At 42.8% G+C, this 26,823-nt stretch overlaps 2 protein-coding genes across 2 annotated transcripts; one reads left to right on the top strand and one right to left on the bottom strand.

Moving 5' to 3' along the window:
- Positions 1-3,438: 3,438 nt before the first annotated feature.
- plcb2 (phospholipase C, beta 2) lies at positions 3,439-20,554 on the bottom strand. Its single transcript, XM_069724277.1, has 32 exons — positions 20,471-20,554; positions 20,131-20,208; positions 19,447-19,515; positions 18,501-18,641; positions 18,029-18,108; positions 17,859-17,912; positions 17,704-17,779; positions 17,334-17,434; positions 16,787-16,947; positions 16,536-16,682; positions 16,277-16,434; positions 15,446-15,528; positions 15,227-15,311; positions 14,178-14,385; positions 14,005-14,087; positions 13,809-13,905; positions 13,591-13,675; positions 13,279-13,403; positions 12,869-13,020; positions 12,253-12,417; positions 12,064-12,163; positions 11,781-11,885; positions 11,522-11,586; positions 11,292-11,382; positions 10,683-11,165; positions 10,272-10,455; positions 9,692-9,833; positions 8,196-8,260; positions 7,189-7,239; positions 6,924-6,981; positions 5,515-5,598; positions 3,439-4,403 (listed from the first exon to the last, which is right to left on the bottom strand). Exons 1-32 carry the CDS (start codon positions 20,552-20,554, stop codon positions 4,233-4,235), a joined length of 3,831 nt encoding a protein of 1,276 aa, XP_069580378.1. The 3' UTR covers positions 3,439-4,232.
- Positions 20,555-22,434: 1,880 nt separating this feature from the next.
- On the top strand, positions 22,435-24,599 carry LOC138636325 (uncharacterized). Its single transcript, XM_069724282.1, has one exon. It carries the CDS (start codon positions 23,049-23,051, stop codon positions 23,715-23,717), a length of 669 nt encoding a protein of 222 aa, XP_069580383.1. The 5' UTR covers positions 22,435-23,048; the 3' UTR covers positions 23,718-24,599.
- The last annotated feature ends 2,224 nt before the right edge of the window (positions 24,600-26,823 follow it).

The following is a 26,823-nucleotide window of genomic DNA, read 5'->3' as shown; positions in this document are numbered from 1 at the left end:
AAGTGCAACTTTTTTGGTTGGTAGTGAAATGTTTGCATACAACTACTTTTCAATGCCACTTTCTCTTTTTTCTTTTCTTTGTTCAAAACATATTAGAGTGAAAAGCTCGCCAAATAACAACATTTAATCTTTCTTCAAACCTTCAGAGGAATAACGGTAAAAAAAAAAATGATATTCACTTTCTTCCCAAAAGGTCAATGAGAAGATTGATACCACTGTCATGTCTGAACAATAATCATGAAACTGGAGCCAGGAGACAATTAGCTTTTTTATAGTTTGGCTAAATTCTGGGGGAAATCATTTTAATTTGATCCGAGTGCTTGATTAGCTTTTCTTTTTATTCTTACCTCAAAGATATTAGATTGCCAAAAATACCAAATGAAACTAATCCCATAATATTCAATTAAACCCTTTAACTTTGATTAATGCAGTTAAACATATGTCTGATTAAATTGAATAATTAATTCATTTAGGAAAATTCAACAACATGGAAATATTATCAATGTCGAGATAAGTGGACTGTGCTGATCATTGTGCAGTCATTTGTTATTCAAGCCAGGCATCGTTATGATTACATAACAGCGTAGTCAGCTGTGCAGTCATGATATGACTCTTGTGTCTCGGTCCTCCTAACTCACGATGCGACAGATGCTCTCACCCCAGAGAGGCTGGAGCTGTAATAGAGATATTACAACACAACAAGACGTCCAAATGGTGTAAAGAGCCAGAGTCAAATAAATCACCCGACCGGAGCCGGATGGCATGAACTTTAGGTCCAAACATGCCCGGAGAACATGAGAAAATCAGAATTCAAGTCGTCATGAGAGTGCTGTCTGGCAGTGCTTTAAAGTATATGGGTGTCCGTGTATATAAAATGTAGGCACTATATCACGTAGAAAGTTCAAATTTGCATCTGTGAGAAGGCAGAGGCGCCTCTCACAGATACTCATGCTGCACACTGGAGTGGACGGTGACTTCAGGGAGCTGAACGCTCATTAGTCTGCCGATCCAATGTCAGAATTATAATTTTAATGGGATTGTGAGGAGCGTCCTGGAACAAAAATCGATTTACTGCAAAGTGTATGCAAAACATATCCAAAAATGCTTTTTAAATTTGCAATCTCTGCTCCTCTCTGAAGGCAGCATAAGTACAGTAGCAGCTTGCAGATTGATCCACACACACTGTGACAGTGCAGCCTCAGCATGTGGTGTGGGTGTGGGTGGTGTGGGTGGTGTGGGTGCTTCATATTCATCCAGGATGGCTTGTACTTCAAGCCAAGATGGACTGTGGATCATGACACCACCTCCTGCGGGTCGGCCTGCTTCCTCGCACAGGAAACCCCGAGAGGAAGAGAAATGTAGTTCACTCTTCACATGTACTTCACAGTGTGCTTATTCTTAGAGCTGATCTCACCAAACGTGCACCATTTCCATTATCTGATAATGATGTTTAAATCTTGTATTTAATTGTGCAGAGTTGAAACGCAGGGTTTATTTTTTAAGATTGAAATTGAATGAATGAGTGCAGATTGCAGAAGACAAAAGCGTGCAGCATCTGCCAAGATTCGGTACGACTGCGCTGACAGTCGGTGTTAATGGTTTGTTTGCTTCTCAGCTGTCTTTCTCTGAATAAAATAATTCAGTTTGGGATCAAATTATGAGGTGAATCACACAATAGCAGGCTGCATTTTAACTGTATCTGGCATCTGTTTGAGGTTTATGGAGCATTTTACAACCCGTTCAGGCACCGTGTGCTCTATTCATCACATATTTGATAGGTAAGAATTTTAAACACCATCTAATTACTTTTTCTTCATTTCTTTACTTACTTTCACCTTCTCACATAAATGTTTGTAACCTCGTTCTATGTTTCTTCCTGAACATGCTGGGAATTCTTCACGCAATCAATATTACATGTTCCATCTGCTCCTGCAGCCACTCTGTAAATGTGTGTGTGTGTGTGTGTGTGTGTGTGTGTGTGTGTGTGTGTGTGTGTGTGTGTGTGTGTGTGTGTGTGTGTGTGTGTGTGTGTGTGTGTGTGTGTGTGTGTGTGTGTGTGTGTGTGTGTGTGTGTGTGTGTGTGTGTGTGTGTGTGTGTGTGTGTGTGTGATCGGAAGAGCTCTCCTCCTTCGTCTTGACTTTGCTTCAGGAGCAGCCCGGTGCGTCGCCTGCTGGTTAGAGACCCTGCTCCGGCCATCCCTCTCCAGCTGGTATGAGACGGAGCTGCCGGAGTCGTCTTCGTCTTACGTAAGATTATCAGCCCGGTGACTCAGGCCTGACTGGATTCACACTCCAAAGCTAACAGTTCATCTGTGTTGTGCATGAGGTGGCAGGACTCTCAGGCACAAGCTGTGTCTCTGAGTGATTTGTTCAGATCTGCCACTCTTAAATGTCAGTCATGTCAGTTTGAGTCAGAAGAAGGGTGTCCCACCGAAAAGGAAATCAAAGCAATGGGCAGATTTCTCTGCACGATGAGTCACAGAGAAGCTGTGTTCATTAATAAATGCATGCACGTGTGTAAACACTTGAGGAAACAGGTGCCTCTTGCTGATATGACAGATGCACTGTATATGGAGCTGAAATGAACCTGGAATATGTCTCACTTCTTAATACTGCACTCTTTGTGCCGTTATTATGGCTCTGTTTTGAATAGACCCCTTGATCCATCACAGATTAGCTTTTTTTCGCATTAGCAGGAGAGAAAAGACATCGCAATTATGTGGTATTGTGAATCAGTCAGGCTACAATGTGCCAAATTACGCTTCCCAACATAGGGAGATGAAGAAATGCACAAAGAGAGAGAAAGAAAGAGGGTCTTTGGCAGTCATCACTGGACAGGATTCAGGTTTCAAATGCTGATTGAACCACTGGACATTTGTAGCTACAGATAGCACAGTTATCCTTTTTTAATCTCTTCATTACGCATGAGGACTATAATTCAATGATAAACTGAACTGAAAGTCCTCACGAGATCATATCTTGGGGAAGAACTAAAAAGACATTTAAAATAGGCTAAATCCTAATTTTCAGACATTACTATGCATTTTATTTTACTGCTGAAATGTGGCCTCAATGGATCTCTCCAAAGTTGTACCTGTTCACATTAAGAGAAGGGAAAATCACGCACATTTCATTGGACTCTCGCTGTTTAACATGGAGTCGAAAGTGGTTGGTACTGACAAGTCAAAACCATAAAGAGAAGTTGATGCAGATGAAGCCATGCGAATTGTAAATAGTGATATGAATTGTTCACATACTCACAATCACTATCTTGAGTGCATAACTTGCAGTGCACTAGAAGAATTGGGTGAAAGGCAGGGAACATCCTGTACAGGTCGCCCTGTTCCTTGTGAACATCATATCCAGCATTTTATCAAAAGCAGACTCTGGTAGAGTAGTATCAGATACAATAAAGGGAAAAATACACATGTAGCGTGTGCACATGTAGGTTTATTAATAGCAATTAATCACAGGAGAAGATAACAATTCTTACAATAAAGGGAACATCTTACATTTCTAATATAGGATGGGCCTGATTAAAAGATGCAGATGTAGTTTTCATTTGGTGCTGCATGTTCTGTAAGTGTGCGTGTCATGGCTTCATAATGTCTTCATCCTTCTTACAGAGTAAATTGACTTTTTATTCTGCAAAACTTTCATTGGGGTTACATCACAGAGTCCGAGTGAATGGCTTGCTGTGGCTTCACCGAGCATCACACATGCAAAATCAAGTTGAACTGAAGTGTGACAAATGGAGTCTTTGTCTCATTCAGCCTGCAGACTCCCGATAACCCATTTTTGCCACTACATTTTTCTTGCTATATTTATTCCCATTTTGGACTTATTAAGAGAACAGAAAGGAAGACTGAGAGAACCAAACAAAGGCTTTTGGTGAAGGGTCTTCAAGTGGCAGATATTTTCCACTTTGTAACCTAATTTAAGGTGTTTTTCATTGGTGAAAAGAAACAGAAATAAAGAGTCAAATAGAAAGTGAAAATCACCTTCAAATCATCTATCTTTGGACAACAGGATATTCATAAAAACATCATTATCGGCCTGAGAATCCCTAAAGAAAACTCTCTGTGAATAGCACGTCTAAATTGAAACTTCACTGCCAGCTTTGCTCATTAAAAAATATTTTACTATTTCATTGATATGCTCAGACTGCAGGTTATGTAACAGGCTAAAAGCAGATACAAGAGTGGACAAAGTGAGGGCAGGACAAGACACATCTAACCCAGGAAGACATCTCCATAGAAGCCCACTCCTCCCACCTTCTTATCTCCAGCCTCCTCGACACATTCGGGGAAGTGCGCCCCCACACAGACATTAACCGCCTCCCTCACTTCTGATGGCAGCGACCTCAGTTTCTGGTCATGCTCCTTCAGGGCCTCCTGATTGAGCTGCCGACACAGGGGCCAAAGGTTAGTGAGAGGATTATCCAAAGGACGGCTTGACATTTTTATAGCTTCTTCTCTTTTCAGCAGGTGCTTCTCATAATCTTTAGAAAATGGATTTCTGTGTTGGCACAAGATCACTGCTAACCTCAAGCTCGAAAACTGGCTTGAACCCAGTGGCATGATTGATTTTAAATAGGAGGGAGTAGGAGATATTTTTAGGATAACTGAAGCACACGTTAGTTTTTTGACAAGTTAGCAATTTAGCTGAATGACGGAGAGCAGCTCATTACTAAGTCAATAATATTAAACACAGCTCTATTAGCTCGCATTCAGTTATCCTCATCTGTCCCTTTGTTTTTGAGGCCTCATTTGAATTCCTCCCACCGCTTCTCACAATATCAAAAACTGTGTTTGTAAGCTAATACTATTGGTGAAACAGAAAACCACACCATCCATCTGGCACTCACACGTCAATGTCTAAACCATCTCACACCCCAATGCTCCACATCAACTGTCAAAGAAGACCATTGTCATAGAAAGCGCTCTGACATCATTTACAGTAGTGAAAGCTCGAGCTTTACTTTCACAATCGCTGAAACTGGATGTGTCATGCTGAAGGATGGCGTCCACTCACTGAAAGGACAGATGGCCACGGCTGACAGTGTATTTGAAGAACAAGTTGTTGCTGCCATGGTCTCTATTGTTGATGCTTGCATGTAGTAAAATTCACAGCCCATGTGCTTGGACAAGAAGGACAATGGCAAGAAAATGGACAAAATACGAGTCTCAGCATTAAATGTTGGGATTAAATCTTATTTCATGATTAAATCAAATTTAAGTCACCAGGGAATTCATGTAAAAAGTCTTTACAGTGCAAGATCTTCCCAGGTGACAAAAGGATTTGTGTGAGCGACTTAGGAACCAGGAACAGGAATTTAGCGCTAAGCTCAGTGGGTACTTTCTGATCGTCGAGGAAGCATCGGAGTTTGTAGAGGTGGATGTTGTTGTTTCATAAATCTGTCATCAATCTAATTTTCCAAGTCTTCACAAATCTTCAGATTCAGTGGAATCGTAAATAGGACAAAACAGTGTATCCCGGTGTCAGTGTGTGTACCTGATTGGTCAAGGGCTTGATTTCTTCCAGCGTAGCAGCCTGCTTCTTCATCAGAGCCGCCTGCTGTGGATTGGAATCTGAAGACTGTGACAATAACAATAAAGGACAAAACATGTCGCCACTGAAAAACACTATTGATTTGTGGGTTTGAGTCTTTGTGAGCCATGTTTGTGTGTCAAGGGAGTGATAAGCACTGTTTACGTGTCTATAAGCACTTCATCTGCTCGTCTTCCTCCCTGTGAGTGTCTGTGCGAGTCTATATGTACCCGTGGGATGCAACCTGAGAGAGAGGATCAATACAGTTAAGTCACAGGTTGGACTCGTCCAGTTAGATTACACCGGCCTTATAGCACTCGGGCATTCAATACTGAGGCTGTGCTGATTAAACAAGTGATTGTGTTATAAGTAGTAGCAGTAATTAATGGGCATAGAGCTGATTAAGTAGATCAACATGAGCTGCAACGCGACCCTAATGTGGACTTCTGCATCCGGACCGAGTTGATGGGAGATCAGCCGAGGGTCTTTAACCTACACACACCAGGTCTGAATCTTCATGAGCTGACCGAGGAACAGGAGCAGAGCGCAGTGAGTCATTGACCACACAAGGATTAGCCCGCTTCCTGGAAACAGCCTCTGAGTAATGGACGAGCCTGGCCTATGGTCAGGGCCTGCTGCACTTTACTCATTGGGTAAAAAGGCCGTGTGTGTGGGTGTCTGTAGTATTTGTACGTGGTCCTCCTGTGGGGGGGGGGGGGGGTATGTGTTCACGTGTGTGTGTGCACTTGCAGTTTAACAGTGTGTGTGTGTGTGTGTGTGTGTGTGTGTGTGTGTGTGTGTGTGTGTGTGTGTGTGTGTGTGTGTGTGTGTGTGTGTGTGTGTGTGTGTGTGTGTGTGTACTGCATGTGAACATGCGTGCAAATCTATAGAAGAAAAGTGCTGTAACGTGCCGAAGGTGGTATTTTTTTTTTCTACGTCTTTTTCAAATCTTCAGACACTTTGTAACCATAGTTACACTGTTAAATAAAATATGTGTTGAACCGACCGGTGTGAGCTGGTAGTGGTACTGTGTTAGATACACGAGGACACAACGTGAATGTATTTTGCCCTTTTAAGTAATAGTTCAAGATTTTGGGAAATATTTGATCTCTTATCAGATCACAATATGATTTGGGTTTGACGACACATCAGGTTGAACTCGGCTCTTCCAGTAGATGTGCAGTCGGTTAGCTGTAGTCTTAAGGCTAAAGTAAGCTCACCATTTCCTGTCTGTAGTTTCATATTAATAGTGGTATGAATCTACTAATCCAGCTCTCGGCAACAGATTCCCTAAAATGTCAAACTATTCCTTTTGCTTTGGACACATGCTCTAAAGAAACTCTGAGTTTAAAAGAGACGGGTTCTGTACTTACTGCACCATTGGACTGACTCGTGTCATCCAACACCTCGGTGCTCATTCCCTTTTTCAGCCTAGAAGAAGACAATTATTTTCAATCCGACCACTTGTACGTACTGTTGAAAATTTCATCAAATCAGTCCAGGCTCGATGTGCAGTGCCACGTGAAGCTAAGCTGCTTCTCAACACTTATCTTCACGTGTTTCCTTTCACTGCAGACAATAAGCCCTCAGTGAGGACAAAGATACTCAGGAGAAACAAAACTGAGGGCTGCGACTCACTTTGATTTCTCTCCAGATGAACCTTTCGGGAGCGTTTTCTTCTTATTTTCACTGCAAAACAAGGCAAAGACAGAAAGTAAGGATTCAAAACCTTAAAATGAAAAGTGACTCAACAAACAACCCTTTTTTCTTTCAATCCAGAGTAGCAGTGCTGTGTGTGTCTGATGTGACTTTATCTTTACAGTTGAAAGAAGGCTTAAATGTGATGTTATAGTGTCTGTGTGGACAGGTAGATGATCAGGGCTGCCTTCGCTTCCCTACTGCTGTTTAAACACCTGTTGGATAATGGCTGTCCCGAGATAACCATCTGCCAGCTGGGGACTTGGGATAACGCACACACACACACACACACACACACACACACACACACACACACACACACACACACACACACACACACACACACACACACACACACACACACACACACACACACACACACACACGCACACACACACATATATATATAACACCATAAGCCAGTCAAGGACATTGAAAGACCTGCAGGCTGAGGTAATTCATCTTTCTCTATCCTTAACAATACTCTCAGGAATATCAGCTCTTCTGACAGTTTGGGTTATTCATTTATTTTATTGTATTTATTGCTGACACAGGTTTAGGTACTTATTGCAGTATTTTAGTTATCTACTTGCACATTTCTGGTTGCACGTTTTGCTTTAGTTGCACATTTTTGTTCCCTGTATAGTTTTTTTTTAGATGAGTGTACAGTTGTGTGTGTGTGTGTGTGTGTGTGTGGGTGTGTTCATGTATTTTTTTTTTTTAGTCAGGACAGCGAGACACCAGAAAGAATTATAATCACAAATAAAGGTTTTGAGTCTCCGTCATTATTTGAGGTATTGTCTGTAAAATGTCAAACGTTTCACCACAATTGCCACACGCAGACAGTGTCACACCAAAGTCACACGGCACAGATTGGACAGTCAGCAGAGCCTTCTGCGCTCCCGTACGTGCATCATGTCCCAAATGTGTTGCATGTGTGCTCACACCTCTCCAGGGTCTTCAGCTCGCTGGTGTGTCTCTCTATGGCCATCTCCATCAGTTTGGCTAGTCTCTGTCACAACAGAAGAAGAAAAATGGCACAATCACAGTCAAGATGAAGCGTCGATTTGAGACTCGAGTATCTCTAAATAACAATGTCCTAAAGTTCGACCCTTCAGTTGGACCTATCGGTTTAAACCTGATCAGAGCAACTCGGCCTACGACCTGCTAACTGTCACCTCACCCGACAGCAGTTCTACAGTACAATGTACACTCTGTCTATGGAGGTGTTGACCATTAAAAGATTACCTGACTAACCTTTTCAAAACTTATGCTAACAGCACCTCAGTTTGATGTAGACTCAATAAAGCTCTGCAGCGCTGGCTGCTCCCCCGAGATCCCTGACACGCAGCAATGGGAGGTCAAATCAGGTGCTGCATGAGAATGGCGAATGCATCCTGACCCATGGAAATGAATCCTACTCTCAGGGTGAGTCATTAGATATAATAAAGGTGGCTGACGAGGAGCACGCGGACGACTGGAAAACTGGGCAGATTTTGTCTTTCAGGTACCAATTAAAATTATTTATTTTTTTAACTCCATACATGGATGTAATGTAAAGCTTCAGTGTTCATGCATTTGAGAAAAATATTGATAGCAGGAAGTTAACAGGTCCAAATACTAAGTTAATTTAACAAGTAGAAATAGTTTTAATGCAGATCAGGATGAAAAATGTCTGACAGACAGCTCAGTTATCACCTTCAGGTAAAAGTACAAATACTATTGAATATTGGATATTCAGTCATCCAAAAAAAGCAATAAATACATTGCTGGTTGTGGCTGAGCAAATTTTAACAGCTTTATGCTGTTGAGTTGTTTAATAGAAAAGCACACATTTTTTTAAATAATAATGTGTTTTGTATGTAAATTTTAATACAAATTAACAAAACAAAATAACTATTAGAACGTAAAAAAGTTATAGGCTGGAAATAAATTTTAAAAATGAAGCATTGCCACCAGTTGGTATTTACAGGCACAATAAGGAAATAGTTTAAAACATAAAAAAAAAACTCACATTATCCACAGAATGTGAAGAAATAACAGTTTTGATATTATGTCAAAGACTTGTGTGCATTGTGTTGCAGATGTTTCATGCTTGTAATACCACCCCGCGCCTCAACGAGCGGTAGTGAGTCACTGTAGCATCCTGCGCTCAGTCCAACACCAGAGGAAGAAGAGGCGCCGTATTTCAACGAATGAAACAGTAAACACAACAATGGCTAAAATTCTTGGCAAAAATAAAACCAAAACAAGACTTGATATATAACTTTCTGTCCTGAAGTCGATCCTGAGTGAGTGAAGGAATGAAGTTTGATGCTCAAGTATCTTTACGTGGCTTTAACATTTAATAAACACTTATTATAACAATATTGATTAGTGCATGTTTGAGTACAGAATGTGACTGATGTCTTTTTTGATTTTAAATAGAAGCTATTTCGCTCACCTCTGTTGCACACTGCTCTTTCTTCCTCTTCATCTGATCGCTCTGCTCCGTCCACAGCGCTTGCAGCTCCGTCTGCATTTTTTCCTTCTGCTCCTGCACCCGCTCCATATTCACAGCGGGGTCAGAGGTCGTGCCACCTCCCCTGGTGGAAACACAACATGATAGAATCAAGTAGGACATGTGCAAGGAAAATAGAGCTGGATAGACTCGCAGCCACCTTTTCCAAGTACAGAGATTAGTGCTCAGCCATGTGGTTTCTGGAGATACTATACAGCAGTGCTCGTTTGCACTTCCAGTCTCTGCAGCCTGGACTCATTTATTTTCTCTCTTCGTCTTCTAATATTCTGCTTCAGCTAGAAAAACTCATTAGCAGCAGAAATATTTGTCACGCTTCTAAATATAATCACGGACCAAAACAACAACAACTCCATTAGCAGGTTAACATTAATATGCGGTACAAGTCAGTTTGCACTTTAAAGGAAACTGAACAACAACACTATCAAAATCCTCTTTTTTTTTATCAAACATCCTTCAATATTTCAGCTGGAAACTGAGTATGCATGAAAAATGAATCCCCTACTCCTTCTTCTTCACTGAACTCTTCTTCTTGATGGCCTTGAAGGAGTCCGAGTATTTCTGAATCAGATCCTCTCCTTTTTTCTGATACTTCTTTTCTGCCTCTTTCATCTCTTTCTCTTGACGCTTGATGACCTTCAGATAGTTCTTGTGTTGTGTCAGTTCTTCAGTGGTCACAGTGGAAGGCTCTGCAGCAGAAACACAAAGGGCGGAAGGATTTTCTTACTCGCCTGCACTGGACAGGCACCTACAATGAATCTATTCAACAAAACAAATACCATAAAACTGTTTCGTATTTCCTTTGTCAGAGACCTTTAACATGCAGCGTGTTGACAGAAGGGAAACCGTGATGAGTGCAGCACATGAAGCACCTCAGTGTTACCTTTGCTGTATGTTGGCGGCTGCGACAAGTCACCTGATTCTGCAGATTCGGCCGATGCACTTGGTGGACAGAGCACAGCTACGGGAACAGCAGCAGGAGTTTCTGCAGCAGGAGTTTCAGCAGCAGGAGTTTCTGCAGCAGGAGTTTCTGCAGCAGGAGTTTCTGCAGCAGGAGTTTCAGCAGCAGGAGTTTCTGCAGCAGCAGCGGGCTCTTCGACAGGAGTTTCTTCAGCAGGAGCTTCTTGAGCTGCAGGCTCCTCAGCAGCACCGGCGGCCTCGGTGTCCTCTTTATTGTCTGAGGCGGGCTCAGGGTTGGTACCAGAGTCCGGGCTTGATTCTTCTTTGGCTTCTGGAGCTAGCTCTGACTCTGGTCCTGGGGCTGCTTCTGTCTCAGAAGTTGCGTTTCCTGCATCTTCAGCTGCCTCTTCTTTAGCTTCCTCTGCACCAGCTTCCGGTGGAGACGGGGTCGCCTGGTCGGTGGCATCAGTGGGCGGCGTACCTTCAGATGTGGCATTTTCTGAGGCAGAAAGTTAGGTGAACAAATACAGCTTCTAAACTCAGCACTGAGACCGAATGCAAGAGTCATACGCAGGTCCTTTACAAAATATACGCTGAACTGTGTCTCCAGCTCAAACATCATTACCTCCAGCAGAGGCTTCAGCTTCCTTAGCTTTGTCAGTGGGGGTTTGTACCGCAAGAGGCAACTCATAGGGAGAAATGTAGTCAGCGGATGACTGCAGGGATTAAAAAAAAAAAACAGAAGACAGGAACATGACAATCAAGCTGTTATCTTCCAGGAAGTAAATTTGTGCTGTCAAGGTTTAACAGAAACTCTGGGAACATCAGCTGCTGTTTTTTTTTTTTAATGTATACCTCTTTGGTGGTCTTTGATGTCTTCTCTGTGCCTTTTGTTGGATTAAATAAGGCATCTGTGAAATCTGAGGAAGAATCAAATACATGAGTGTACAAGGCAGCAGCAACTCACATTTTAATCAAATAGAAAAACTAAATGCTCCCGAGCTCCACATATCCAACCCGCACTATCTCGTCCCTGACTGTCACTCTGGCAACACGGATTCAGTCGCAGTGGGGTTTCTTATTTTGCAAAAGCACCAAATAAAAAGCTAAGCACCTGCGAAGGCAGCGGGGATGTAGTCCTTGACCTCGATGTACACAAAGAGAGCAGGCAGAGTGAGAGGCATGTTGCTCTCATTGCGCAGGCAGATGTGATGAAAGCCTGCAGGGCATAAAAAATAACTCGGTAAATTAAAAACAAGGCAGCAGCTCCTCTGATCCAGACGCTGGCTAAAACAAACCTTCTGAGGCCTTGAATGACTCACTGTTTTAAATTATGTAGATTAGATGAAGTACGTGTTCACGTGTTTTGGGGTTTTTATTTTCTGAGCTTCACTGACCTGATTGGACGGCATCAACAGGGATGATTCTGTGTCCCAAGAATTTCCCGTTCTCTTCATGGACGACAAGTCTGAGAGAGGCCATTTCTGGGAGGAGGATCTAACCATGATAGCAATAACACATATCACGGCTGAATTCACAGAAACACATATTTGTGCGTATGTGAGCGCGTTGAGTTGAATCTGCACCTTCTCAAAAACAAAAGGTTCCTCGTTCCACACTGGGTTGATGGCGTTGGGTGTGGTGGTCCACTTGGTGCGATATTTCTTCTTGGGGTCTCCTGGCAGCCCGATCACCTCCACCTCAACCCCTATTTTCACGTTTTTCTCAGACAGAAACTGTCCTGAATAGATCTAGTGAAACAAGTGGATGAGATTTGGTGATATATGAACTGGGGAACAGTATTGATGTGTGCTGTCCATGTTGATGAAACGGTGGATATAAATAGAGCTCGGGGTTTTTGCTTGTGCAGAGTCTGCTGAATCCCAGGAACCATGTTTCACTCGCAGCAGGAAGCTCGTATTGTTACGGACTCTGCATCCAGACAACAAGACCAACACAGACAAACTACCTGAGGCTATTGATGCAAATGTATTGCTCAATTTAGAAGAGCAAAAACAGCTGACAGCAATGCACATATTGCACTGATTGTTCATCAGTTTCCCTGCAAAGCATATTTTACCTGAAGCTTTAAAGTCATTTTAAATGGGTTGTTTTTGTGAATTTAGTTTGCGCAGATAATAGGGTCGCCATGCCGAAACACAAAGTGAGAAAGACACTCTAACAACAAGGCTGTGAACCTGCCTTTATGGTCAGTGTGCTGGCCACAACGGTGTCAATCCGGTCACAGAAAGGGTCAAACTTCTTGTCACTGCGACGCATAACGTCATGCTTGAGCAGGTATCCCGTTTTGCCGTTGAACTCAAACAGAGCCATGTTCAGCTGCATGGGGAAATCTGAAAATAGACACAAACAACCCATTCATGCCACCTCTCTTCAGCTTCAAGAGGAGCAGTGAGCGTTTGGTGATGCAGAGCACGGTCGAGGCCTGCAGAGCACAAAGAGGTGCAACACTGCCCCGCTGTGGTGAGAAACAGAAGCTCACTTTCAAATGCAGAAAAAGACATCATATTTGAACAATATTTCAATTAAACAAGAGCTGTCAATGCAAGAAATATATGCTATTTTTGAGTGATATATATATTTATCTTTACCCATCGTCTGGTAGTTGAGCGCCACCATCTGGCAGCCGACATTCCAGAAGGGTTGCGGACTGTAGTTGGATGAGTCCATCCTTGTTCCTTTGGGGTAAATCCTGCTCATCTGCCTCTTATTGTATCTAAAACAGATGCTTTAGGAAGCATGAATTTATATCTGTATTTCTATTTGTTTCAATGTTCTCCTGACAGCATTAAATAAGATATTTTGACCGTAAATTATTTGATCCAACTCTCAATACTTAAACACAGTATTTGCACTTTGTCAAATTTTCTATTTTTTTTTTGTTCGCACTCTTAGAAGGATACTCGACAAATTCAATAGCAGTCTTGGCAATCATTGCCTCCCCTCTGGTCTCCACAAAAGATGAGATGACGTAACTTTTGTTTTTCTCTGTGAAGGAAGAAGAGAACGGGAGGACGGATTGCATAACTGCCTCTGACTTTGATGTGTTTGCCAGAACTACTACAGATAATCAAATCTACTTTATGTGCGTTTAGGTTAAAGTCACGGTGCACACACATACTTCTGGCGTTGTCAAAAGACACGAACTTGTTGGGCTGGATGTAGTTCACGATGGATGACATCGCCTCATACGCTGTTACTTCCTGTCCAGCTGTGCCCTGTAAGGGGGGGGGCGGCGGCGGGGGGACAGGAAGTTAATTGACTCCTTTGGCGGGAAACACGTGATGTAAAAACAACAAAACTGTCATCAATTTGACCTCATCTGATGTTTTCATTTTCTCCTCGTCCTGTTCCTCTGTCTCTTCTTGCTCCTCGTTGTCCTCCACAGCTGCGTCTCCCTCTGGTTAAACATGTGAACACGATGTGAAATAACTAAATGTGCCTGATTTTAGAACATAAGCTGATTTGCTTTGGGATCGGTCGTGTTCACCTTGGTTCTCTTGGGTGCTCGGTGCCGGGTTGGTTTCCTCCTGGGTGTTTGGGTCCTGGGTGGCGGCGGCCGTGGCCGTGGGCTGCTCAGTGGCGGCTGTGCTGGTTTTCTTCGTCTGGGCTGGCTTGTCGTGGCTGCCCTTCTTGTTCTTGATGAGGATCTTACCCATGAGCTCAGACGGGCTGGGGATCTGCTGACCGGGCTTCAGCTAAACGTAACACAAGAAGAAACTTCCAACTGACTTGTTTCATATGACTCTCGACGTAGTTTAGCTGCTTAGCATTTTAAACAACCGCTGAGGAGAACTAAACACGGGTAGTAGAGGTACTGGACATCTGCAGGATTGTGCAAATGTCATTCGTTTTGGGAGACTTTGCACACAAAAAAAAAAACGTTGATGAAAAAGTCAAATTTTGACCTGATGGCGCTGGAAGAAAAGTCAGATGATCACGACAGTCATTTGACTTCATTCTCCAAGGACTTTGAATAAGATGCAAAATACAAGGAAACCTAAGGACTTCTATTCAAAACAAAATGTCCAACAAATGAAAGTATCTGGAGACCATGAACCAAGTTTAATGGTGAATCATCGAATAGTTGCTACTACAACGTATGAGATGATTCGCATTTCAAACACGGAAACATTTTGAAATGATCTGGGGAAAAAAGGTTAAAAAATTACAGACTTTTTAGAGGCTATTAAAAATATTTATTCAGGAAGTGGGAAACGTTGTCTCATGACCTCATCATTTGTAAAAATCCTGGTTATGTGCCTGATATTATCTGAGGTAGATAACGACACGCTCCGTCTGAAATACAAACACACGTGTTCCCGCTCACAGAGAGCTGTTATGAATCAGTTGAATGGGTTCGAAGGTCTTTGTCTGACAGATAAGAAATCTTGAACCTGAACTTTGTTTTGCCTTCATGCTACTGTAATCAGACTGTAAAACTCAGCTGAGTGTATTAAAACAATTATCAGAAAAAGTGCTCTGGTTAACAAATCCCACATATGTAAACGTGAAGGAACTATTATTCAGTGCACTCACGGGGTATTTGTCCAGCGGCTCTGATTGCAGGGCATCGCCAAATAGGGTTTTGCAGTAGTTGGCCATCTTTTCCTGCTGTTTCACCCTGGAACAAACCAGAGGAACACCTGTTACTATCCACTGTTTCTGTCAAATCATTGGGATAAAGGCATTAGAGCATTATTACATTGTGTGAATAGCGTCGCACGGCTTGAGTTGATGTAAAAGCGTAGCGCTTACGAGTCAACGTGGTTCTCAAACGAGAGGACAACGGGGTACTGGGAGACCTTGAAGGCGCTCTCCGCAATGGCCTCGATCACATCCTGTCACATGTCACAAAAAGACAAGCATTTTTATTTTTTATGCAGTTAACCGGACATTTATTTGACTGAGATTTAGAGTGAAGAGATACAGCTGGCAGTAGAGAAATAGAAAACACAAATAAGATGATGCAACAAATGGCAAAGACTACAAACACAATAAAATTGTTAAAATGTTAACAAAAGCTTGAGAACAAGAGCCTGGGCCGATCATGATTGTTCTCTGAACAGAGACAACATGACAAACTGCAGAGCTATTGCTTCTGTGCAGAGGCCGTGACGTCAGCTTCAAACCCATCACACCTCCAGGCTGACACTAAACCGATCTGAGGTGTTGTGTCCGGGCCGCCGGGACCGCCGAGCGCCGGCTGCCCTTAAATGGAAGTGTGGAGTGTGAGAGGATGACGAAGGCGCCCGCCTGCCTGCCTCTATGTGTTCGTGTGTTACTTTGTACTTTACACGCTGCAGCATGAATAAATGGGAAGATAATATACTCATACTGGTTTTCAGGATAACCACGTTACATTTTGGCACTCTGGTCGTTGTGAACAGCTTCTTGGCAAGTGGATAAGAGAAGATGTTGTGTTGAAACAATGTAAAGTGAGTGGACAGGAAATTAGAGAAAAGCTAAATTTGCAGATTCCTGTTCAACGTAATTAACGTAAGTGAAACGAAACAACAATGTGATCATGTTAAATGTTGTCGTGAGGACTAAAACTGGAGAAGACTGAAGTGCTGCATGTTTAACCACCTTGAAAAGGATCTCGGTGGTCATAGTGAAGCCGTGAGTGATGATGGGCTCTTCATCCGGAGGTTTACCCTTCCAGCAGTCCAGCTCCAGACAGCGGCAGCCGGACAGCAAACACTGACGGTACATCTCCGGAGAGGACACGCCAGAGAACTGACCAGCTACACGGGGAGGGAGAGAGAGAACCACAACCACATCAAAATGCCTGATATAGTTGTTTAGCAGCACCTCGCTGTTACAATATCAAAGTGATGCATGTGACCTGTGAGGTACGTGTTGTGTGACGACTTGATGAAGTAGTGCGGTATGGGCTGGGACATGTCCTGATTCTTGGCCAGCCTGTCCTGCACGACAACTGTTGTCTCTGGACCCATCAAGAAGAACAGAAGACCTTCTGGAGAGATCAGACCTGCGGATGAACAACAGAGACACATTGAAGGATGTAGTCAAATAAAAAAAGCCTCATCAAGGCCGACTGTCCTCCGCAGCAAACACATCGTTAATGGATCTCACCTCTGTTGGAATTGGAGGAGGCCGGTTCATACTTGTCAATCAGAGCCTTGATCTGGTCTTGACGCAGGCGAGGGAACAGCTCCTCGTTGAGCCGGGAGTCTCTCTGCTTCTCGTTGAGGAACTTGGTGAAATTCTCCTTCGTCATGGTGGGTTTGGTGGAGCTGGAGCCACAGGGAGGCGTGACAATCACATCAGCCAGGCAGTTAATGTTCATCACGGCACACAACCTGAGCTCATGCCATGCAGCTAATCACGAAGCTGGCGAAGTCTAGTTTACACCCGACATCTCTGGCTTTGTACTTCTAAATCCGAATGGAAAGAAAAACTGTTTTGTTTCTGAACTATTGGGTAGAAAATCTGACACTTTAGGAAAAGGTGCAATTTGATTTCAGGCGAAATGGTTCAACACAGAGCAACATGAGAATGATAACGACAAGTTAAGTTCATTTCACTTTGGCTGAAAGTTTGAGGAAGTAGAAATATGAGGTAAAAGAAATTCTAAGAACAATATTATTAAATATCGGAGGAATCAGAGGAGCACACTCACTAAGAGGTGAAGATCTCGTAGATCTCAGGCCGAGGGCAGAGATGAGTCAGGAAGGTCCTGAAGGCCGTCTCAGTGAACACATCAGGCTTCATGGAGTCATACTGAAATGTGAATCCATGTCAGAAAAAACAACTATGTAAGGCAACTGATTTACTTCTGCAAAAATTAAAAGCACAACAAAATGGTGATCTGTGTGTTACTGTAGTGTCAGATTATGGCAAAACATTTGTGGGGGAAGTCTGGAAACCCTTTTTAGTCACAAAGGTAACAGTCAAAGACCATAAAAACCACCAGGGCATTCAAAGAGGCGGTGAAGAGAAAGTCAAGATTTCAAATACACTTCCAGGAGACAGAAGGTTTAGTGTCTGACCTTTCCTTTAGGGAGATGTGTTGATGCCAAGGCACTTTCCACCCTCTTCTTATCCGCAGGGAACATCTTGTAAATGCTGAGAAAACACAGTGAAACTCTGAGAATGAAACAACCGCAGTACAAACGAACGGCTGCGTGGTTGTTCTGTAACCTACTTCTTCACTGGGATCTTGCCGTCCTTGTTGGTCTGAAGAGAAATCCGGATGTATCTGAGGTTGAATGCACAGAATACTACTATTGGACTTGCATGTAATAATACAACACGGTGTTTTACAGTGCATGATGAGATTTAATTCTGTTGCATGCACTCATCACGTTCACTTACATTTTCTCCAGGAAGACTTGTCTGCATGCGTTGTTTCTTGCAGAATTGTAGGCAATTGCAAGAATGTCATTTGCCCAGTTCTGATGTGCATTTAATTACAAAAATAAAGAGGGATATTGGATTACATTCAAGGTCAGCATGAGCTAATGACGTGAGCCATTGTAAAAGCTTTTATAGCCACACAAACTCGCCACTAGAGGGTGTTGGCATAAGGAAAAGAGAGCACTGCATGTTGCATTTGAGCAAAGCACAATTAGGATTTCATTACAGTTGATTAAATCCAGATGATGAAGTCATAAAGTCTAATAACGACTAAAAGGGAGAGATTGGAGGAGAAGCAAAGGCTCTTAGTATAATGGCTAATGGCCGGCGGCTGTGATTGGACGATCAGAGGGGATCAGTGACAGAGAGGAAAAACTGTGGACAGTTCAAGTTACAACACACAGAGTCAGTGTGTCCACCGGTTCATTACCTGTGTCACTTTCTCCTTGGAGGCAAAGAAGTTATGATAAGTCAGATTCACCATGTCGGGACCTGAGACGATGGTCAGGGTTTTGGCAAGATGGTTGCTGTCTGGGAAATCCAGGTTGAACACGTTGCGAACTTTTGGGTGCTGTGAAAAACAAAGGAACAAATGAAATGTTCAAACGTAACATGACTTCTAACTACGACTTATTCAAGTTTCTTTTCTGTTATTTTTTGCACAGATTGGACACCTGGAAGCTTCTTTTAACAGGCAAATATACTGACTGGGACATGCAAACATATGCACACTGAACCTCGTGCACTTTCTCCCACACACACTAAGATGTTCTCACAGTAGCTGCAACACAAACAGGAGTAATGTCAGAGGTACTACCTTCCTGCATGCTGCTTTACAGTCTATCACTTCTTTACTACTTTCAGAAACACAAGGCTGATGTCAGCACTGGAGCAACTTTCCCAAACGCTCCTCAGGGGCTGAAGAGGAAGATGTGCTTCCAACAGCACCCCAACTGGGATGACGCAGTGCTCTCAGCTCTCCCTCAGGGAAACACATTTCAGACATCCCCTCTGTGAGGGATGACAATGGCTGCATACTGCAACTGTCTGTGGAGGCCGGCGAGGAGAAGGACTGCAACTACAACTGTCAGCTTCCGACTCAAACCAACAAACAAATACACACAAGCTCCCTGACAGAAATCTCAGATCGTGACTCACTCTGTGGTGCGCTGTGTTTATGTTTTCTGTGTTTCTGTAGACGGGCTTGGTTCATGTGTCCACTTCCATTTTTGCAATGCAAATATGTCTTTCGTCAATTGGCAGACTAAGGGCTTGACACTGTATTTGCATGCCTGCAGACATTCTTGTACAAGAAACACATCTGTTTGACTTTATTTAATCAAAGTTACAAGATTAAATTGTACTACTTTACTCACTTTGGGAAGTTTTGCATATTTTCCTGTTCTGGTGTCTCTGATAGTAGCAACATCCAGGAATGTTGTCTCCTAGAAACAAGAGGCAGAGATTCATCACCAATACTGAAATCATCATGTAGGCACCAGTCCAAATATGGATTGAAATACAAGTCATCTTTTGGCAAAGTGCAAAAACGATGGGATTGACTTTGTTTGTTTGAAGAATATTTGACTGCATTGTCTTCATGCAGGAAACTGCGGTGATTCTTTTTCCCATTTAAAATGTGCATGAACGCAGTGTGCCAGCATGATTGATTTCACATATAAGGCACAGATTTGATGTCCGTTTCACTGGTTTCCTGATGGGGTGAAACCCTGGAGAGAGAAAGAGATGGAGTACTAAATACGCATCACAGTCCGGCTGCCCGGTGCACCGGGATGGGGAGCCCACATCGGCACCAACCAATCATCTCCACCAGCTGCTGTGACCGGAAGGTGGTCAATGAAGCTGGTGGCTATCCTACAGATCCCAGATCTTAATCACACGCACATTACTCACACGGTGGATGTGGATCTGAGACACGACTACCTCAGTTTGACATCTGTTTAAACCTGTCAGGTGTGAGTCTCGATGAAAAGGAGTGAACGCTGCTCCTCACCTGGGACTTTTTGTTTCTTTTTTTTCAGACTCCTGATATTGATTACCTTGCTTTGGTTAATCCAGTAGACATAAAAACCCTTCGGATCCATCTTCATGGTGACGGGACCAGTCTTGGTTGAGTCCTTGATGGAGACAAGGGAATTGACTCGACATTGTTTGGACATGTATTGAGTTGAAACCTGTGAAACAGAGCTGCTTGGTGGTGATATGTTGATCACGATCAAGTATCTCTATTCAAACTACAGATGTTTCAGGTTATTAATTGGGAGATAAGCGACTCAAGTTGAACAAAAAATATATAGCGATGCTGATATATAGCGATATTTCACTTTGTCTCATGTTTAATAATGACCAACTCTAACTTTTTTCGAAGTAGTCACTCACCTCCGACCACCTGGTGAATCTTTCTCCTTTGACCAGATAGTCTTTGACCACTGGAGGCTCCAGAAAGAATCTTTTCTTATTCATTTTGTCCTTCTAGGGAGGCTTTTGTTCCAGTGTAATACTATAACTGAAATATGTGGATATCCACCATGGTCATAATTATTAACGAGCTTATCCGTCCATCTGTATCCAAAAGATGCAGCAAACTGAAGTTCAGCTGATCTGACTGCGCTCAGGACGCACCCCAGGAAATATGCATTGCAAATTAGGTTGGACAGGGAAAAAAACATGTAATATGAGTGAAGGTGAATATCCGGCTGTCAAAGTGCCTTCAGATTCAGAACTCTGGATTAGACACACTACATTTTTTTATTTCATATAATAACTTTTTGTTTAATATTAGTCTGCAATATTTCTGATGCCACAACAAGAGAATGGAGGTCAAATAATTTTTGTTAGTGGCGTGTACAGAATAAAAAGGGGTATTAATTCAATAATAGTAATAATAATAATACACCGGTGCCTTCATTAACAGTTTTAATTGGAATGACTTTCTACTGAAGAAATAGTCTATATAAAACGTGAGACACTGTTTTGAAACCTGGTCAAACCAATTTGAAAGTGTCTTTATGGCCAGACAGCTACCAGACCTGAGTTTATACTGCATGAATGAAAACTGAAACTGTCAGCAATAGTCTGGAGGAGTTAGGCTATAACCCAACACCAGTGACGTGAGAAAATGTTTTCCTTGTAGCTTGAGGGAAGTGACCCTTTTATAAGGGATTTTTAACATTTGCTTTTCACACGGTAATTCTGAGTTGTCATTTGAAATCAGCATATTGGTTTTTATTTATGGCTGCATGATAAAACATTGGCCACCTAAACTAGAGATGAGGGAAGCAACAAATCCTGCACTAAATATTCATTTTGTTCATTTGGTTGTGTCTTTTGCATCATGTAAATACATGTCTGGTCTGAGTGCAGCTGCTCATTCTGTTTAATGTGCTGTAAGAGCAGATTCACTTTCTAATCAAACCATTATTTGACCAAATTATGCCACAACCGCCTGTCATTTATTACTTGAGGCAGGACACCGACGGCTGATTCAACAAAAGATCCCCAGTCATTTGGATATCATTCAAATAAACCTTCAGACTGTGCAATATCTAATGCAAACAGTCAGCCAGTCCGGCACCGGAGAGCTGACATATGGAGAACCACCACAGGCTCTGTTTACGCACGATGCTGATGTTTCATGTGAAAAACATTTTAATGGAAAATCAACAAGACCAGCATGACCTGAACAAATACTTCACAGCTGGTTGCTTCCTCCCAATTCCCACTTCATAAAATATGGAATGAAAACAATCAACTGGGAATGTTTGTGAGAGGTCTGTTTGTCTCAGAAATGGCAGCATGTAAACACCAATGTGATGCTGGATGTACACTTATATGACTGTGACAACAGGCCATGTTATTGCAAACTTGCCCACATGACACAATGACACAATGACCCAGTGTTAATAGATGGTTGACAATTATGTAAACACCAACAGATCAAATGTAGCTGATGTGAGTCAAATAATGGATGACAAACTAAAGTTTACGCATCTATAAAAATACACATATTTGTGTTGTTTTCATTGGCCGTGAGTTATGTTGACATTTGGACTCAGTGCTTCACCTGTTCCACCTGACAGCTACTCTAGAGGGCATGCGCAATGACAAGTCGCTGTCCATTGTGCTGAAACGACGTGAAATGGACCAGCTAACAGATATAAGGTCGAAACTGATCCAAAATGAACCATAAATGTGGTAAACATGCTGTTGGCTCTTTTGGATAAGTATTACATAACTAATAAATGTCAATTCAATAAATGTAATCACCTCTGATAGAGAGGTGCACACATCACCATGTCCACTTGGGTGCGCGCGGTGTACTATAAAGACTTTACAGCGTCTTGGAGACGTGGTCGTCCCCGCAACATCCTGCTCTCCTCCGTGTGCGGCACCATCGCTCTGATGTGAAGGAACGGAGCCTCCGAAATTATGGTTTTTTTCTTCTTCTCGGGCTTCTGCACAGCTGCTGCTTCTTTAAGAGCCACCGCCCGCCCCCTCTCCTGTATTTTTAGCGAAGCCAGCCACTTCATCTGCTGGATGAGGCAGACAGTTGTGTACCGTATGATCTCACTTAATCGTTTTGATAAATGACATCAAATCTTCTCCTGTGGATTCGCCGTGGGCCTACAGCCAGCTGTTCCCTGGAAATTTCGTAAAGGGCAGACATTTGTCCCGCCGCTGTCGGATGCTGAAACGTGCGATCAGCCTGTGGATGCTTGATGTCCATTATGAAACGCAATGCTGCACTGGGTACCGAATATGAGGCGCAGCGCTTCTGAGATCAAATGAATTATAAGAAATCAATTGAGCTGTGAAATCTTCCTGCGGGGCGGACGGTTCAAGGTGGTCCTGCATCTTTCTCCTCAGCCCTCTGCTTCCTCTTCTCTTGGACTGTGGATAACAAAAAGCCTTCAAGACGGAGGGGGTGGTGGAGCATCGAGGAAAAAATAGGGGCAACATGAGAGAGCGGGACTTCATGCCCAATATGGAGAGGGGCAAACCTGCTACTTATACGGGGGACAAAAAGGCGAAGATGGCTGCTAAGACTAATAAGAAGTGGGTGAGATTAGCCACTGTTTTTGCATATGTGTTGTCCGTGTCCTTAGCAGCCATTATCCTGGCAATTTACTACAGCCTGATCTGGAAACCAACCAGCGCATCCTCTTCTTCTGGGAAGCCAGGGGTGCCAGAAGAAGTCACCCCCACCGTAAACATCTCAACTAATATTTCCACAGGCAACAATGCCTCAGAGTGGAACACTACACAGACACGACTGCTATCTCTCAACCAGACCAGGCAGGACACAACCCCGCACAATCAGGCGTTTCAGTGGGATGACAGAGCCGAGAGAGTGGCCGTCTCCCCGCGCGGCGCTGGAGCAGAAATTGCGCACTCGCAGCAGGAGGACGGACTCTACGCATCTTCCCACGGTCACACAAGCGCGCAGAGATCGGGCACTTTGGGTCGAGGGTCTCAACCCCGGGTGAACCACTACATCCCGTCAAGCACCGGAGATCCTGTCGCTGCGCTCACGGAGAACGAGGAGGACGAGAGGGATGCGCACAGACAAAGCGGCGGGGACCCCGAGCAGGCGGCAACAGATGCGGCCACTCTCCCTCCGACCTAAGCGACAGCAGACAGATCGGGCCTCATCCCATCACCACACCCCCTCTCGCATCAAAACTGACCCCTGAAGGAGTGTTTCACAGGGCCGCCGGTCGGATAACACAGGTCTTCTTCTTTAAACTCAAATTTGCAGAGTGGATGCTGAACTGCAGATAATTAACATCTTTGCTTTTAGGACTGAGAAAAGAGGAGATCTCTGTTCTTCTAATGAACACTGTTTCCCCTTAACTATGCGTTCTTTTTTTGTTTTGTTTTAGGCCATCTGTATGCCTTAAATCAATGTGTATCTACTTTACCTCGGACAGCTTTGGAGGCCGCTAACCTGCCTGTACGTGTGGAAACTCTGGTATAGATATTTTGTTAAATTATAGGACACAGGCTCCAGAGATGCTTTTGGTTTTGCAGGACATAAATATGTCTCACAGGCAAACAGCGCTTCATATCACTGCCATCCACCGGCCGGTTTCAATCAATACTGCATTATTGCATTTTAACATGTAGGCTCTATTTTCGTTGGTGGATCAAACCCTGGATTCCGAGTAGAAGAACCTGCATTATTGAGTTATGCTCAGGTACGTGCATATAACCATGTAAATGTACTGTGTATTTGGTTATGTACATATAGGGCAGGCATACATCTTTTGGCCTTGATGAACTTTTAGTGTAATTAGATGATTTTTATTAAAGGAACAGTATGTATAGGTATAACTATATCACAAGGTAAATAAACATCCTTAGAACATGATTCATTTCTATGGTTTTATAACAAATCTATGTAAATTAAGAATCAATCACTGACATTATTCTGTATGTTAATGATATTTTATTTATTCAGAGCCATAATGAATAATATAGATTCAAATAAATGTTAGGTTTTTCCTAACATCTTACGTTTTCTTTCAAAAATGGAAGTCAGATGGATTTAAATGAACAGTTCAGTGTAACAATAATTATTGATTGAGAGTAAAGCACTGGGTCACAGTAATAATAGTGCCATCACAAAGAGGGCTCCGTTGCCAGCCTTGTGATCTGGGCAATTAATCACATTTGGGTGGAGGCCCTTTAATTACGTGTGTTACTGTCCGGTGTGTGATCAGAGGGACCGTCAGCCTCTCACAGAAAGAGAAGCATTCATCTCCCAGTTCAGTCGCTGCAGCTCTCACTGAAACCACTTCTCACAGGCACATGTGGCGAACTATGAAGTGGAAATAAGACCAACCACCCCGTGCGCTCTGTCAGCAGCATGTGAGGGAGGTGTATTGATTTGAGAGCTCTGTTGTTGCGCTGTGCAAAACAGAAGAACACATTACACAATGCCGCCTGCTGCTATTTTGATCCAGCTCTCTGTGAAGACGATTGTTTGGCTGAAAGCTTTGGTTTCTGTGCTGGCGATGACAAACATCATTCACTATCACACTCAAAATAAAACCACTTGATTTCCACTGAGCAGCCGGTACATTAGTAACGTCGCTCCGCGATGTAAACGATGACGACACGCGCTGTTGTGTTAACAGGACAGATTTCCTGATTTTCGTTATAGGGAAGACGGCACAAGCCGTAAGCATCCCATATAATCCCAGCACGGACGGTGTGCACTGGGAAGATGGCAGAGTACATAATGACGGGCCTGTCAATGCTGCAGTGGCCGTGACAGATGGGTTTCCAATATCTCTTACGGCTTCTTGTAATGTATGAGAGCAATGAATGACTATTTTGATTGAGGATTTCATGCTCGACAGTTACTGCTGGAAGCTACATCCGAGTCAAGACGCAGCATTTGTCCTCCTGACTCTTGAACCCAGTCGCCCAGGTAGATGATTACATTATCTGATGTGAGATCAGTCATATGTTACATAAGAGCTCAGTGTGACATTCATTTGTTTAGTGGCTCAAATTAGGCAATGGATCTCATGATCACAGGAAAAGACTAAAAGCTACATTACCTTTATTAAATCAGAAAACATAAAAGCCCACTCTAACGGCCTCATGGTAGCTGCCACTCGACTGGTCGCTTTAACGTCAGATTAGTAAGGACACAAAACTGTGTCGAAAGTTTCCCTCGTCCCTCCCCAAGAAAAGTTCGATTGATAAGCCCAAAAAATTATTTAACATCAGTTCATTAATTTTTCATGATTGAAAAAATAGTTTTAATTTCAAGAGTTTTTTGACTGGACCAAAGGCAGCACGTCATTATCAGCATATCAGCGACGGAGGCTTCGAGTTTCCACATCACACCTTGGTCAGGTGCATGTTGGACTAATATGGGCTTCAAAGCTAGTTGTGATGTCATAAATCACGCTCGTCTTAAACAGCTTTGGGTCAGAATTACAGCACAGAAGCACAGCGATTGTATAACACCCAAGAGAAGGGACACTTTTTTTTTAGTGGAGGGAGACTTTAAAGTTTTGTTTTTCAGAAACTGTTTTCCCCCCTCAGGTCTGACATGCCGTGTTACAAGCATGAGACCTTTTCTCACAAAGCTGGAGGAATTAAAGGCATTTCAATACAGCATTGTTTGTGCAAGACACCATCACAAGAGTTCTGAAATATGAACATGTTGTCCTGAGTTACAGGAGAACAATGAGAAGGCAGCGAACAAAAGCTTTTGAAATTAATTAAAGGGCAAAAGTGTGGAGTTGTTCAGGGAGACAGAGAAGTTTAATAAGAGTGTTCTCAAGACTTCAACACAAACCAATAATTGTGTATTTTGAGGATGCAGATGGTCAATAAGTAGATTCTTAAAGACACATGTTATGAGGGATTCAGATGAAAGCAGATAGACAATGTTTGTTATCTGTGAAGGTCAAAAGGTCAACAGATGAGCCTGCTCTGGAATAGATTATTTTACAGGTTTTGTGTGTATCTGAAAAACAAGACATTATTTTTGGTCCTTTATGAAGCATCAGCTGATTAAATCAGGTCTCAAGCTTGCTGCAATTTCACTTGTTGATTGATAATAATATGTCGCTGTAATAATAGTGATAATAATCATTTTTAATGTGGGAAACTAAAGACACCTGAGATTTAAAAGGGCAACACATCCCAATTAGATGCAAGAATGCCTTTTGTAAGTAAATACTGAATCAAAGGTTTCCATGCATTTATAA

This window comes from Brachyistius frenatus, unplaced genomic scaffold (assembly GCF_029030835.1).
Source record: "Brachyistius frenatus isolate BFR_SWC_R1_liver_20210118 unplaced genomic scaffold, ASM2903083v1 Contig_368, whole genome shotgun sequence".
In the NCBI taxonomy this organism is placed as follows: Eukaryota; Metazoa; Chordata; class Actinopteri; family Embiotocidae; genus Brachyistius; species Brachyistius frenatus.
The sequence above is the reverse complement of the archived record's forward strand: the minus strand, read 5'-3'. Positions and strand labels throughout refer to the sequence as shown.